Below are 16,341 nucleotides of genomic sequence, written 5' to 3'. Positions count from 1 at the left end.
TAACTACACCTTGTGATAGGTTTATGGTTTTTTATTTATTCATGGTATAGATGCTACATGCTTGTTAGTGATTTCGGTCCTGTCTTACCCCATCTGACTATATACAACAATTCTGACCAATTGACATTGTGGTGATGTTACCGGTGGTGAGGAGACTGTAAGTCATGCACGGTGCGCTAAAATATGTGCATCGTTATTGCTGGAGCATGGGCATCATAATCTCTGGTGCATGTGCATCTTCATTGCTGATTTCTCATTTCTTTATCAGTTTATTTGTTCCATTAGTTTATTTGATCTCATTGTCTGCAAGTTCATAGCCTGCCATTGCACCATTGCACAAAATACATGAATTGAGAAATTTGAGCTCAGCAGAAAGCTCGAGCACCTCCAGGCTCCTGCCTCTGTTGCTCATTGAACACTGATGTCGTAACTTTGACAGGGGCACAGCTCGCTGCCACCACTCAAAGCTGCTCACTTGCTAGTTAAGTTTATACATAGTTTACCAAATGATCTACCAATTATAATAGATAAAATAGCTAAAATATTATAGATTCAATACCATGAATAGATTTCAGTTGAAGAATATTTTGTCAGACAAGGCTGTGAGGTTTGCGGTTATTTTTTAAGGGTCTTATGGAGGTTGTTGAAAATAAAGGGCATTTTCCTGCAAACCCATCATCCAATACCCATGGCTATTAGGGTTAAGGTTTAATTTTAAACATGTGTAACCATTGGAGTTTGGAGGTGGCCCAGTTACACAACTATAACCAGCATTAACCCTTTACGCCCTGGCGTGACGAATTCGTCACACAGAAAAAAACATTGGTTTTCCAACAATTTCACGTTTTCTGTCATTTTTCGAAAAATTCACACGAATAAAAAAAGTCTTAGATTTATTTTTTACATGTGTACCAAGTTTCAAAGTTATCTGTCAGTAAGTAACCGAAATAAAATTTCCAATTTCCAATGGCAATGTCCAATTTCTTATGGAAATTCTATTCCGGTTAATTACTGACAGATAACTTTGAAACTTGGTACACCTATGTAAAAGATAAATCTAAGACTTTTTTGTTCGTAGGAATTTTTCCAAAAAAGNCATAATGCCACATAGGCTAATTAATGGGATATAGCCTTATTGGTTGTTAGTTTTACTTTTAAAAATTTGAGAATAACAGAAGTTACAGAACCGTGAATAGGTAGGTATAGCCCATAGTGACAAACCACAGATTTTTTAGAATCAGTTCATTTTTAATTTCCTCATTTACTCGAGATTGAAACCAATTTCTTATGTATGATAATGATGGTATCCATGATACTTTACTGGTCTACTTATAGGACTAAAAAATGAACTTGAGGGAGAGTGAGAATCTAAAAAACTCTCTGTTTTGCCACTATGGGGTTAAGCACTGTAGAATTGTAGCAGTGAGTTGCGAGTTCGAGACCGCAAAATGCTGTGATGCCTGTGAAATTGTGAATGTTCTGCGATGTTAAGAATCGGTCAATCGGTGACAGGCCTATGGCCTACCAAACGCTATGTTTATTATTATTGGATATATCTGCCATTTCTGCCTGACCAATAGTCAAATACCTAAGTCAATGGATCATCATCAAAAAATTATTGAGTTTGAACTCTTGAACTCTATTGAACACTACTGACTCTGAGTACTGAACACTATTTGAAAGTGTTCAATAGTGTTCAATAGTGTAGTGGCTATTGAACACTAGGTATTGAACTTAGAGATAGCATATTGGGAAGCAGGACCTGAAAGCTTAGAAGTGGAAAGGCCAGGAACTTTCTACTTCTAAGTCCATTATAGGCTTAATCACTATTTTTTCTGATGATAAGTTTCTTGTTCTAACTAAAAAATTAAAATCAAGGTTATAGATGTTTATCACAGAGCTATCAAAGAGGTATGAAAAGGACTGATGATTGAAAAGATAATATCAAAATATTCTGAAATCTGAATGAACAGTTGCATTGCTCTGGAATCTGGATTACCTAGTCACAGTCTCAACACTCGCTGACAACTCTCACCTATTACCTCCGTGTCCAGGTGTCCTCCGATACCTCGTCCATTCATCTCAACTTGACGCCAGTTGACGTAAATGATGGCCATAAGATTAAAAAGTTTCGAAATCGTTACTTACGGCAACCTCCTCTGAGTCCTCTCAGTTATCGTCACCCAGCATCAATTATGTCGAGGCGCCGAGGCCCTAGATGGCGAATGAAGGCACGTCGTAGTTTGTGTGTCGCAGCTTGTTTTGGAAACGAAGGAAAATATTGTCAGCTATCCACAATCACGGATTTGAATTTCAATGACTTAGACGACATGCATTATTGTTCAGATTTTTCATAGCTAATGATAAAATTAACGATGGTACGCATTTAATGTGATAGAAGTTGAGGTAGCAGACCAGTTTTGACAACCAAGTTGGCCGAAAATGATAAGTAACACATCAAAAGTTTCGTAAATTACACCAGGCAAATTATTAGTTTCAATTAAAACCTAATTCATGTAAAAATCTGTAATAATTCCCGCGACGATGGAAGTGTTGTCGTTAAAAAAATCATTTTTAAACGTATATTTTGATGGCTTATATTTTATCAGTTTATTATTCTAAACCAAAAATAGCAAGTAAAATGTCACCAGTATCAAAGTTGCCTTGATAAATTCGTTAATTTGATACCCCCAATGTATTACGAATAACCCCCAATTGCCATGCATTTTAGTCAATCACCTAAATTATCAAGGTCATCTTGTTGCTGCTCTTTTATTGGCGTCACCTTCACTGCATTAGAAACTTTTTCATCTTCAGAAAACAATGTGCATTGGTTAGCCATTACTTCAGGCAGTGAGTTTTTAAACGCAACGAATAAAACTGGCCCGACAACGCGTCCTAGTGGCACGCCGCTGTGCACAGCTGCATAGTTCTTAAAAACGCCAACTAATGGTGTCAGGAGTAAAAATACGACTCGGAACTATCGTTAATTATTGAATAAATCTTTTTGGAGATTCAAGCTCCAAGTGGGGGTGCGTGCTTCAAGCTCCAATCAGAGGAAGCAAACTTTCTGAAAGCGTGAGGACTGCTGAATTGCTGCATTACTGCACGCGAGTAGAAAGAAGCGAATGCCTGCAAATATGTATTTGAGACTAGGTTTAAATGCTTAAATTGATGGTTGTAAGTTGCAGTAAGTATACAAGTGATATAAGATAAACATTCACTTATTAGTTCACGAGTAGCAGAAGCGTGATGCATTTCATTAAGCAAATCAACTAACTGCAAGTGGAAGGCCGACCGTCATGAAGCTCCAAATCCACGCTCTCATCTACCTCCACTGCACTCTGAGGCTCGGGTTCGCTCCGACTTCTGTCGTCTCTTCTCAATTAGTGATGTGGTGACACGAATGTGGTGTTTTGTCAAGGGAGTGGGTCTTTCATGACCTATGTCATGGTGCCGTGCTAGATATCCGGCAGTAGGTTGCATTCGATTGGATATCGTCTGAGGTTGTCGGTTCTAAATATGCTTCGGGGAACTTTCCTTCAGCATCCTAGACAGCATTTCGTCTGGGCTGAGTGCAGCAGTGTTGGGGTAGTAGTTTTGCCGAGTATTGCCGTGGCTCGGGCATCCCGCTATAATATGCAAGACCGTCAGGGGTACCAAGCAATCACTGCAATACGGCATTGGACGGCGTTCGATCAGGTAGCTCTGATAGAGGCGCGTTTGGACGATCCTCAGTATGTACAGTGCTACCTCCATCTTCCGGGATTTCTGGTATGATGAACACCACACTTGTACACAGTCCTTAGTTGTTCTTAGTTTGTTCCCTCTCACAGTCAGCCACTGTTCCTGCCAGATTTAGCTTATGCTTGCCTTAATGATAGGGTAATGGTCCCGGCATGGGACCTGCTCGCTATGGATCGCCTGGTCCGATCTATGGATCGCCTTTTCCAGTACCTCCCCCCGGCCACCACCGGAGCCTCCCACCAGCGAGCGTGACGGCGCAACAAACAACAACCGATGAGGCGACGCCTATACCGCCGGCTCGTCCACCCTGTAGTTGCCCTGCATCTCCACGTGTCCGGGCACCAGGCAGACGCTCACCGCTCTCCCAGCCCCTGCCAGGCGCACCAGCCCGGCCAAAATTTCCTTGACGATGGGGTGTTTGCTGTTATAAACTCTTAGAGCATGCACTACACATTAAGAATCTATAATTATGGTTAACGCTTCCGGGTAATTCATCTATAAGGTTAAGGGCACAGTTGACACCGAGGAGCTCAGAGGTGTAGATTGATGAGCTTAAACTGAGTCGTCTAGACACCGTTGCTGTGTCGGTCGTAGCCGCACATCCCACTGCGCCGTTCGTCTTAGAGTCTTTAGTGTAAATGTGTAGATTTTGCATGCTTTGTAGAAGCATGGTTAAAAACGAGGTTTCTCATCTCGGTTGGGTGTGTCCTTTAGTTTAGTGGATAGTTTTGGCCCGGGCAGAGTGAGTTGATAGGGATGCGCCCCGCAGAGGTATCCTCAAACGTAATTGGTATGACTTCTAGTTTGATCCGGCGTTGTTGCAAGCAGTGTTTCATAGTCTTCGGATGACGGGATATTGTACGAGAAAATGTTTGGTCGGTCTTCAGTTATAACGCTGAGCTATAAGGGGGTTGAGGTAATTGTTTGAGGCGGGCTATCATCTGCAACGTGAGCTGTATTCGGCGGAGATAGAGTGGAGGTTCGCCGCTCTCTGCACAGAGGCTAATAGTGGGGGATGTTCTAAATGCTCTGGTGCATGTCCTGATGGCGGCGTTGAGGACCGGGTCGAGTAAGGAAATGATTTGTTTTCTGTTGTTGGTAGTGACGTGTTGGTAGACGATGCATCCGTGTCCATCTTTGTTCTAGGAATGGTTCTATAGAGGCGAAGCAGGGTCAGCCTGTCCGATCCCCATGACTGTCCGGACGGGTGCTTCACGAGGTTCATCCTCCGACGGCAGCTGCCCTTCAAAGCCCGCAGGTTGGGCCCCCAAGAGAGCCTGTAGTCCAATGTCATACCAAGGAATTTAGCTACGGGGGATACGGTAATTTGCGAGACCTGTAAAAAACAATGGAGGGGGTTGTTCCTGCGAGCGGTTTCGTTTGAAGAACATGGCCACGGTTTTCTGGCTTGAAAAGGAAAAGCCGCGGGCCATAGTCCACAGATTAGCGCGGTTTATGGCGGTCTGAATACGGGGCGCAAGAGCGAGTAGGTAGTGGGATGATACATAGATTATAAAATCGTCGACGTATAGAGAGGATTGTAAATTAGGAGGAAGGCTGGAGGTGATCCCGTTTATGGCCATCAAGAAGATCGTGCAGATGATCACGCTCCTCTGCGGCACTCCCTGTTTTTGGATGTATTGAGGTGAGAGCGAAGCCCCCACCATCACTCTGAAAGATCGGTGGCGCAGAAATTCTCGAGTATACAGGGCTAAGTTTCCTCCAATCCCTGCTTGATGGATGAACTGCAGTATTCCATGTCGCCAGGTTGTATCGTAAACCTTTTGCATGTCAAAAATGCGCAAATGATGCGTTTTCCTTCAGTTTTGCTCTCAATGATATGGTTTTGTAGTCAGACAAGTGCTTCCATAGTGCCTGAGATGTCGCAAGCCATATTGTATCGGGGAAATCAGATTTTGGCTTTCCAGGTATAGTACGAGCTAATTGTTGACAATTCACTCCAGTACCTTCCCCACACATCTGGTCAAGGCGATGGGACGGTAGCTGGACAGCTCCAGGGATGGTTTATTGAGTGTTAGGAAGGCCACCACTGTGGCAATTCGCCATTGCGAAGAAAATACGTGGGACCACCAAATTTTATAGTAGAGGGCTAGGATGGCCGCGACCGCAGTCGGGTGCATCTTTCTCAGAATTTTGTTTTGGATTCCATCTGGTCCGGGTCTAGTGTTGTTTTTTATAATGTTGTAATGCGTTGTATAATTCTAGGCACGTAATTAGGTAATGTATGGAAGAATGCCATCATTTATGAAGTCCGTAGGCTGCTGTTCATGCTGGGCTCTGGTAGGACGGAATGGATTAGGGCAATGGCGTCCGCTACAAACACCCGCACTATGTAGTGCCAGCTCAGCTGCTACAAGCTGGGGATCCGCCGTGATCGTGCCATTCACCATCACCCATGGCTGAGTGGTGGTTTTCCTGCTATCTTCCTGACTCGCTGCCATATCTTGGACATAGGAGTATTTGCATTCAAGGATGAGATGTATCTTTGCCGCGACTTTTTCTGGGCTGTGTTCTCAACGTATTGGGCCACAGCTCGGAACCTCTAATATGCCATTTTATCGGCCAAGTTGCCACTGCGCTTAAACCGTCGTAGGGCCCGCTTCCTGTCTAAGTTGGCGCGAGCGCAGTCGTCGTCCCACCATGGACTACACGGTGCAGGATAGTTTCACCTTTAGAGCGCGGGATTACTATACTTGCGGCCACTCTTAACGCGTTTGTGAGGTTTTCTGCCATTTCGTCCACAGATAGGTCGGTCATCCTTTTAGTTCCTCCATACGAGTTAGCTCCTCGAATGTTTGCCAGTCTGCTCTTTTCAGGATGTACCGGGGCTTTAAGTTTGCGTGTTGGTGGGTCTCGTATTCTATAGCTAGTGTGGAGTGGTCGCTCCCGTAGGTGTCATCTATTACCATCCAACGAACATTATTAACGATGTCAGGAGTGCGGAGACTCGGGTCGATTGCTGAAGTGGTGCCCGTCTGAATGTATAGGTGAGTGACTTCACCTGTTTTCAGGAGGCAGATGTCCGAGTCAATTAGGAATTTTTCGATTGTTCTCCCGCGTTGATCATTTATATTGTTGCCCCATGACGTGTGCTTACCATTGAAATCACCAACCATTAGGAATGGTCATGATAATTGGTCTGATAGTTTTCTCAGTTCTTCGGCGGTCACCCGGTGGCCAGGTGGGATGTAGATATTGCAGATTGTGTGAAATTTCTAGTTTAAATTTGTTTGAATGGCCATGGCTTGGATGTTCAAGTTTATCACTTATCTGATGCACGCGGAGTCAAGTCTGACCAAGGCCAACAGTCCAGTTCCCGATCTGGGGTTTGGTGTGTCGAAGAAATGTTTCCACGTGATAACTGTGTTGGGGGGTCGGGGTGACGTCTCCAAGCATGGTCTATTGGATGCAGACGCAGGTTGGTTGCCTTTCCCGCAGCAGGGTTCTGAGATCGCCGTAGTTACGTCAGTAACCCCGGCAGTTCCACTGCATGATCGTAAGGAGCATGATTACTGATTGGATACTCTCCGGACATCCTCGCCGGGTGGAGGGGCTTTAGGCTTCGTTGACAGGGATGTGGGGGCCGTGGTGCGCTCAGGGTATCTCTTTTCCTTATCCTTCTCGCCTTCACGCGCGCATCTCCACCATGGAGAGAGGAGGGGTAGTAGCACGTTGGCAGGGGGTATTTATTCAGGATGTCACTGCTGAGTTCAGGTACGTGGGTGACTCGTTCCAGCAAGCGCAGCCTGTGAGCCACGTCAGTGTTTGGCACTTTCTTCACCTTCTCTCTACTAGGTTCATCTTCGGCTGTATAGGCTCCGCTTTGGTGGCGCTGGCTTTGGGGCTGTGGTTTCGGTATTTTTGCTTTTGATGTTTCGGGCGAGGGGAAGGGGCTGCTTTGTATTCGTTTACTCGTCGCGTTGCTTGCAAGAGGTTTTTTCAGTGGAGATTTAGTTGAGTGTGAAATTCGTGCTTGGGTTTTTTCAGGTGCTCTGTGGTAATAGCTACGGGTTTTCGACTAGGGTTCTCAGTCTCTGCCGTGCATGTCTGGGTAGTTCCATCGTATTTATCCACCGCACGCACCGTTGGTCTTGGAGGCTCATTTCGCTTTGGCAATTCGGTACTTGGGGTTATGGTTTGTGGGTTGTTTCGGCAAAGGTCATCCGTGTGTTGATGTATCGGCTCCTTACCATTCGCCTGGCTTCCCCGTAGCTCATGCGTCTTTTGTTTGGGTGGCTATTATTTCTTCTTCCATTTTTATAAATGGAACATGTGCTGGAGCTGGCAGCATACGGTTTTCCGCAAATGGTACATTTGACTGGGTTGGTGCAGGCAGTTCATGTTGGCTATGAGCGCAATTGGCGCAACTGGCAGCGGGCCGGCGACATGCCGGCACTCCGTGGCCATAGCCCTGACATCTGAAGCATAGGCGAGGCCTCGGGATGTAAAGTCGACAAGTCGTACCTGACAGCGCGTCCAGCCAACTGCAACATGCGACGGGAGCTGGCAGCCATAGGTCAGTATATAGACAGGGGTGGGCACCAGTACACCTTGCTCCCTTCTCCTCGTACGATACACAGCCTTGACTCCGTACTGACTCAATTCTGCTAGTAAATCTTTGTCTGTATAGTTCGGGCGGTTAGGGAACCAGATCGTGCCGCGAGTCTCATTGAGTTTCTCGTTGGGGGCAGCTGTAACTGGTACATTGGCTATAGTCTTTATGGTAGTTATGGTTTGGCTCTGTTGGTAGTTTGCTACCTCAACAAAGAGCGCTCCGTTCCTGGTCTCGGTGATCTTAGTTAGCTTGCTTTTTAGTGTTCTTTGTATTTCTCTCTTGGCTCTTATAACGTCGATACCGGAGAGGTGGCGGCCGTCATTGACTGATATCGTGAAGAACTTTATCGGTTGTTTGGGCGTTTGTCCAGAGGGCTCTTTCGTATTTTCCAAGGTACGGTACTGGGTTTCCGGGGTGGGCGAGTACTCGTTCGTCTGGTCCTCGCTCCTGATTTCGCGCTATCGTGATATTCTTGGTTTCGTTCAGGTTTATATGGTTCTGTAGTCGATTCTTGTTGTTCATCTATCCGCTGACTCCTCCTGCTCGCGAGAGTCGAGGGCAGCGGGTCGGCCATTTCGACGGTTGGAGAGGTCGTGGTGGGTTCCATTGTGGAAAGCTGGGTTCTAACTACTTGTACTGAGCTATGATCATAAGCTGAAAGATTTTTCACAAAAATTAAAACTTGGAAAATTTTTTATAATATATAATTTTTTGTTTACATACATTGAAACCGTCAAACTTGATGTAAAGCAGCAAACGTGCAATCATCGTCCAATAATGTAAAAACTTTATTGCATGTAACATAACTCTTAAGAGGTACATAATATTAATTAACTTGCCTCATAGGTAACACATTATGGATATGGATTCCCTATTAGTTATCACCTGCTAATTGCCTCAATGACAACTTGATTTAACCGAAACACAAAACTCCAAGCAAGTAAGTCAACAATGAAAATAGTTTTTGAAGTTAATGTAGAAATGTAGTCCCGTGGATCTATTTTTGCCCCCACTCAACACAAGTGATAATTATATTATACCAAGCTGACTCAACAACAAACACCAACGCTTGTTAAAATCGCACACATTAATAGAATCAAAGACTACACACACTACGATGAAATTTAGTAATTTATTTGATCTAATATTTGTGATGTATCGTCTGCAACCCAAGTCATCAACCTCTTTCTAAATTACTTTTGATGAAATTGGCTTCAAACTAGGAAAATAAATGGTATAATGAAAGAAATATTTACAAACTGAAAATAAATCGTCAAATTATCGTGCACTATATCCAGATAAGTCAAGATAGACATCGTCAATGGTGAACACAATTATATGCTGGCACTCATCATACGGTGCCTAATGAATAGCGTTTCCGAAAACAGCCAAGATTGAAAACACGTCGCCGTTGTCAACAAACCTTCAACTCGCATGAAAATACAACAGAAATAAAAGAGAAATTATCCTAATGAAGGCACAGCTTGCAGTTAGCGCAGATTGATACAGAAACATTTGACAACCCATGAGTATTACAAGATCAGAACGCACACAAACCAAGGAACAGACAGACTTCTGACTTAATAAGTTCCTTTACGAACCGAGCCAAAGCTGTACCAGCTGAGGCATAAGTTTAAGTCGAAGCATCATGATGTTTTCACTGACAAATTCAGTGAAATTAGGCTTAATTATGTTCGATACCGTTTTCAAGGTCACCATAAATAAATAAAATAATTGTTAGAACACAAGAAGCTTCGCACACTACGGTCAAAATACATTACATATATACAAAAAATAAAAATTCTCAAAACAAAGGTAACGTATCGAGGCCGCGTGACAAGATGTTGCAGACGTTTCAAGAGATGCAAGTTTACAACATGATAGTAAACGAGAACATAAGACCAGCTAGCATTAAAGCCACAGTCTTTAAGCCATAGTCAAATAGAAGCTTAATTGGGCAAAATTGAAAGAGCTAAACAGGCCTGAATACAGAACGTTTCATGGCACTATCAACAGATTTGTGACTGGCGTGCTAGATATAGATTTTAATCACACTTGTCAGATATTGAACTATGCCCCTTGTCAGACAACGTTATAATCACACTGACGGTCGGTGCAGTTGTACCTGCAGAGTCCGAGAAGGGATAACACAGTAATAAATTAATGAGAAAGCACATCATTGTATCCTAATTGAGCATCATTACGTCGTCAGCTCTAAAAAACCTTTCAGCCATCGATAAGTGACATAAGGCATGCATTACACAACGAGATATGGTTCCGTGAGACATGATTATTGAAGGCAAACATGCATATGCACGTAAATACGTCGAGCTGCGAGCACTCAATTTAGCTTTTAATCAACCTCTTTTGAACATATCTCATTACGGTTGTATATAACGGCCTGGCAACGAGACACAACGTAATTCCAACACTGAAATTCGACTCGGCAGTCAGTTTGACGCCGCAGCCCGCTTAAAGCACGAGAGTTCAGCCTTAAAAATGTTAACATTCATTTGCTATGACGAGGTCTCGAGTGATGAAAGATAGTAGATTAACACAGGCAAAGACAGCATGGTCGGTAGGTACTAATGATTCATTGCAACGACTTAGGGTCTAATGACAAACCAGGAGAATTCGATTGATTACAAGTTCGAAGACCATTGCAAATAATTGAAAATGCGATTGCATTGAGTATCTACGCGCCCGTGTTTTTAGGTTAAAAAAAATTACAATATAAACTACTGGATGTGCAAAGGGATCATGCTTCGTAGTTCAATGAATAATACTGTTAAATGGGCTTCGGTGGACCACACGTGAATTTCCCTGACTAGATGCGTTATTACTAGAAAAAAAGGACGTAAGAATAAATAAATCTAAATGATCTCGTCTACATTATAATTCGAACAAATTTTTACTTTTCTAGCTGGCAAAGGATTCCTTTAGCCCACAACAGTTCTTGCCTGATCTCAACTTTTTTCAGAACCTTTTCTGAAAAATTTCATCTCCAAAGGAACAACACCTCTTCAATTTTCCAGCCAATATAGTGGCGAGTTTTCACAAAGACGTTTTCCCTCTTCCTTGGGAGGAATGCACTTCAAAGCGGACATAATCGGTCCAAGACCAGCTTTGACTCGGGCTTGACAAGGACAGGCTGGACTGCGACGCGCGAGATGAGGCCAGGAATGCTGTCAGGCTCCAAGTCCTGGCGCCACAACTCATGTAGTCGTCGCTCGACCGTCAAATCCAGATGCGACTCTGCCACTGATGCGTAATGCAGCTCTAGCTCCAGCAGCACCAGCATCAGGGCCTGAAAAAAATAGTTGTTACTCCAGAGATGTGACTCGGCCACTGATGCGTAATGCAGCTCAAGCTCCAGCAGCACCAGCATCAGGGCCTGAAACAAATGGTCGTTACTCCAGAGATGTGACTCGGCCACTGATGCGTAATGCAGCTCAAGCTCCAGCAGCACCAGCATCAGGGGCTGAAAAAATGGTTGTGAGTCCAGAGATGTGACTAGGCCATTGACGCATAATAATGCAGCTCTAGCTCCGGCAGCACCAGCATCAGGGCCTGAAACAAATATTTGTGAGTTTATATATCAGACTCGGCCACTGACAAGTAGTGCAACTCCAGCAGCATCAGGGCCTGAAATAAGTGGCTGTGGGCAAGAAATGCGGATAAAAGTTTCCAGTGTTTCGTGTCTTGCAACTCAAAAAGTGGCCAAAATTTCATTATACCCAAGCATCAGTCCAGTAAAAAAAATTCAGCTCCAAGTGCAAAGAAAACTGACGGCAATTATAGGAAGTTCAATGCCTACGGGTATATCTTCAAAATATTTCAAAGAAGCACAGGCATCCAGATTAAGACAGAAATAATCAATATGATTAGTTGGGTCTCAGTCAAAGTCTAAAGATGATATTAAACTAGAAAAAAACCATACTTATTTGTAGAAATCATTCAAAATATGTTTATTAAATAATTCACATTTTAATTTAAATTAGTTGTTTAAGTTTTTAATTTTGTTCCAACCCTTTTGTGAGGCGCGTTATCATTGTCAAAGTAACCATGGAGTAGAGTTGCCGTCTTGGGGGGCATCTTCTCGAGGTTGTAGATGAGGGCGGAGTGAGAGCGAGAGAGGTTTTGAAGGCGGTTGTCCAGCACATATTTGTGTTCGTCCCATGGCATGTGCAGGTGACTCTGAGTATCATGTTTTACCACAGCATCATCTACAGAATTAAAAGGCAATCAGACACGCAGGTAAGTCAGGCTAGTACAGATGACTCTACATATATATACCAAGATTTCTTACCTTTCATACTAAAGAGAAGCAAAATTAACATACATAATGTAAAATTGGTCTTAATACATTACATTAATGAAAGACTTATCTTCTAATATTAAACAATCAAAAAAATCAATCCTGCTCATCATATCCATCCTTCAAATTGTGCATTTTTTCATTTTTAAGCAGGCTCACAACTTGCAATGAGAATTCTCATTAAATGATTAATTATCAAGCACGTCAATTACTGAATCAAAGCTAGACTGTGTCCTTGAGGTTAATGTAGTACATAGCAAATCACCTTCAAAGGCTTTATTAACGATGTCTGCTAGATGATGGGCGATGCAGACGGCCGTCCTAGAGCCGTCAAGAGGTACGGCCATCAGCACCACCACAGGCTGGCGAGGAGCTTGCTCCGTGAGGGTGGACAAACCAGCGTACATCTCGCGCCTGAATGAGAGATAAAATTCTGACTCTGAATGTACATTTAAATACTTTAATCGGTAATAAATGTTGCCTTGGTTAGAAATAACACCACTTCAGTGATGTTCAAATGTCACAATAGGCAATAAACTTACTGGTTAATAAATCAATGATTATGTAACCCACAGCGATTGTGTAACCTTGTATTTCCAAGATTTTGTAACCCACTCAGTAGAAAGAGGCCATAATGGGAGAAAAGAATTAAAATAATATACATTTAAAAATTACTTTTCAAAGACAACACTTCCAAAGAATCCAGTATCTCCAATCTTACAGATGTACAATGAATTTCTCATCTAATTTTCGAAAATTACTCTGAATGTATATTTAAATACTTTAATCAGTAATAAATGTTGCATTGGTTAGAATTAACACCACTTCAGTGATGTTTAAATGTCATAATAGGCAATAAACTAACTTGTTAAAAATCAATGATTATGTAACCAGAAGTGATTGTGTAACCTTGTATTTCCAAAGATTTTGTAACCCACTCAGTAGAAAGAGGCCATAATGGGAGAAAAAAATTAAAAAAAAAGAGGCATAAATTTGTTCTGATACTTTTTTAGAGTAGTTGAAGCAAAACTTTCTGAAAGTTTTGCTCCAGTTTTGAAAGTACTCCAGTTTAAAGTTTAATAACTGGAAGTTATACTTAAATTCTTTCAGTCAGAATCTTGTAGACAAAATATTAACAATTCCAATTGTGAACAGAAGTTTGCATTCTAATCAGTTCTAACAATGTATTCACAAATAATTTTTGGAGACAGGTCATACATCAGACATAAGTGAAATCATACATTTATAAAAAAAATACAAGCATCCATAGACACCTGTCGCATAGGCTAGCAAACCTGATGGCTATGAAAAATGAAAAAATTTGTAAATTTCTGTATAGTTTTTTAAATATGTTCTATGCCTATAAGAAGGTTAAACAGACTGGTGTTCTTTAGAATTCATGAAAACAATATTATCAACTTCATCATTCTGGAAGTTTTATTCATATATACCTACTCAGTATATACTCAGGCCTGTAATATTAGACAGAAATTACATCTGCAATTCAAGTTTATACGGTACCTGATTTAGACCATGAGCTTGTAAAACAGGAGAATGGACCATTGATTACTACATTCCATGTTTATGAAATAAAATATAACTTAGGTGCTGCATCATGCAGTTCAAAATGCCCTTCACAGAAATGAAACTTCATTTAGCAACTAAACAGAATTGTGCTCAATATCTGTACACTTACTTTTCTGCCTTGCATCCACTCAACTCACCAAAATTTCATCTCTTGCTTTGTTTCAGAACGCAGTTTTTCCAAGTCGCGAATAATATCATCTTCAATGTCCCCAAGAGTTTTCAAATCAGAAGGGTGGTTCATTTTGCCATTGGAGAATAAATGAGCAAAAAGCAATAACAGAGGGATTGCAATGAGAATGCCAACAAGCCCAATCATTGTTGACACCTTGGGTGTTAAAGATAGATCAGAAATTTCCTTAGGTTTAATCTTGCGGACTGGTTTCTTGGGTTCAACTGGGGAGTACTGCTGCTCTTTAGGCTTTTTGGCATAAAGAAAAGTCTCCTCCGTGTGTATCAGCAGAACCTCATTTTCAGCTGATGTGGATTCCAAGTTGGATGAAAGATTACTGCGTCCTTCTAAAATATAAAAAATGTAATAATAGGAAATATAAAAATTGAGGAATTATTGATGAAATCTGTTGACAATATCACATGTAGTTTGAAAGATTAAAAAAATATGCATTAAAAATTTTTTTAATATACGTATCTACTGACATAACCAACATATTTACATTTACCTTCATCATCATTGCTTGACTGTGACTCACTCTCACAGTTTGCATATTTTGTCCTGGAAGGAGGAGACGAAATGCTGCGCTTTTTTCCAGGAGTCCTTTTCCCATAACTGTCAGTACTTGCTGTCTAGAAAAGGAAGATTAGTTTCAAATAATAGACTACACTACCCAAGTTTCAGTACATTAGGCCTTTCATAAGGGAAATATTACATTAATGTATAACTTAACTACTACATCATAAAAAAAGGAACAAAATTTATAAATGATCAGATGGTTAACTTAATTTCACAAATTATATGGTTTTCTTTGTTGAGTCATTACAGTCATTAACATATGCACACTTTCAAACATACTTGACCTTTGAAATAAATAACAGACATATTTTCTGCAAATTTTTTAATTATTATCAGGAGCTTTTTACTTGCTGAACAGGTAAAAATCAGCAGCATTGGTTCATATTAACGTCAGCATAAAACAATTGATAGTGCAAGCAACTATTCTGAGATTTTTTTTTTTGGCGCACTGACAGGTTTAGATTTGAAATGAGATCTTGAAACCTGTTGAAATGACATCTGACTTTGAGGGTTAATTTTAAAAATATCCACTTACTGAAACAGATAAAGGAGGAGCTTCTTTATTTGTTCTAGGGCTCCTTCGCCGTTTTATTTCCATGTCACTCATGAGTGCTGATGGCAGACTTCAAGAACTAGTTTAAAAATAAATGCTTCACTAAATTTTATACTTAAATCCCTGAAATGAAAAGGAAATGAAAACAATAATATATTAGTAACATTGAAGTTTAAATATCCAATGGACTACATTATAATGCAATAGTAGAACCACACTAATATTATCTGTTATTGCTAGGTATACAAATAACTAGGTTGCTCTATCTGCAGTTTCCATCAATATGGAAATTATTAGAAACATTACATTTTGGAAGCTTGTTATTTATATTTTATTTGAATCAACATGTGCAAAAATAATGCATGGTGATTACATCACCCCTAACACCAAAAGAAAAAAAAAGAATAACAACTAATCATTTGATATTTATGGCATTTACTACGTACAGATCCTACTGATTCTGTTATTTTCTACAGCTTTCTACTATTTGAATTATTCATGGTTATTATTCAATTGCAATCTAATAGCATTCAGATAAGCTTTATAACAAAAACCAAGGCTTCATGGCTAAGCAGTTATAAAGAGAAAATAAAAAGAGAAGTTCTCTCTTTCTCACTCTCTCTCTCTCTCTTTGCTTCTCATGGTAATGTTGTACATGATGCATTTCTATGGGTAAAGCTTTATCAGCTCAAACTTAGTAGAGTAGATCAATCTAACTCCACCTCTCTGCTATTATGGCACCATCTAGGTGGAGCAGCTCTGGCACAAACTATCGTTTGGTTACTGTATTGCAATTCCAGGCAGCCTGATTT

General features: G+C 41.2%; 2 protein-coding genes across 5 annotated transcripts in view; both read right to left on the bottom strand.

Annotated features, from left to right (window-relative positions):
• LOC108664563 overlaps positions 1-2,288 on the bottom strand; it is a 6,178-nt gene extending 3,890 nt beyond the window's left edge. The window contains exon 1 of one of the 3 annotated variants that reach the window (XM_018151175.2): positions 2,036-2,288. The gene's annotated coding sequence lies outside the window, so the exon portion shown is untranslated. The remainder of the gene's footprint in view (positions 1-2,035) is intronic. The other 2 variants (XM_018151177.2, XM_018151176.2) reach the window with 2 other exon arrangements.
• Positions 2,289-9,011: 6,723 nt separating this feature from the next.
• Positions 9,012-15,652, bottom strand: LOC108664564. Of its 2 annotated transcripts, none has more exons than XM_018151179.2 (6): positions 15,512-15,652; positions 14,906-15,029; positions 14,366-14,744; positions 12,907-13,055; positions 12,353-12,549; positions 9,012-11,630 (listed from the first exon to the last, which is right to left on the bottom strand). In XM_018151179.2, exons 1-6 carry the CDS (start codon positions 15,581-15,583, stop codon positions 11,418-11,420), a joined length of 1,134 nt encoding a protein of 377 aa, XP_018006668.1. In that variant the 5' UTR covers positions 15,584-15,652; the 3' UTR covers positions 9,012-11,417. The 2 variants fall into 2 exon arrangements, with proteins under 2 accessions (XP_018006668.1, XP_047737015.1); XM_047881059.1 differs by having other exon boundaries at positions 14,366-14,741.
• Between the last annotated feature and the right edge of the window lie 689 nt (positions 15,653-16,341).

The sequence above is a fragment of the Hyalella azteca genome, unplaced genomic scaffold, assembly GCF_000764305.2.
Source record: "Hyalella azteca isolate HAZT.00-mixed unplaced genomic scaffold, Hazt_2.0.2 contig6940, whole genome shotgun sequence".
NCBI lineage: Eukaryota > Metazoa > Arthropoda > Malacostraca > Amphipoda > Hyalellidae > Hyalella > Hyalella azteca.
Note: the sequence above shows the minus strand (reverse complement) of the source record. Positions and strands in the feature narration are given on the sequence as shown.

Coding starts and splice junctions, on each gene's coding strand:
- LOC108664564 (XM_018151179.2), bottom strand. CDS start 15,583: ATGAGTGACATGGAAATAAAACGGCGAAGGAGCCCTAGAACAAATAAA. Junction 15,030..15,511: donor CTCCTCCTTTATCTGTTTCA/GTAAGTGGATAT, acceptor TTCCTTTTCTAG/ACAGCAAGTACTGACAGTTA. Junction 12,550..12,906: donor CGTTAATAAAGCCTTTGAAG/GTGATTTGCTAT, acceptor TTAATTCTGTAG/ATGATGCTGTGGTAAAACAT.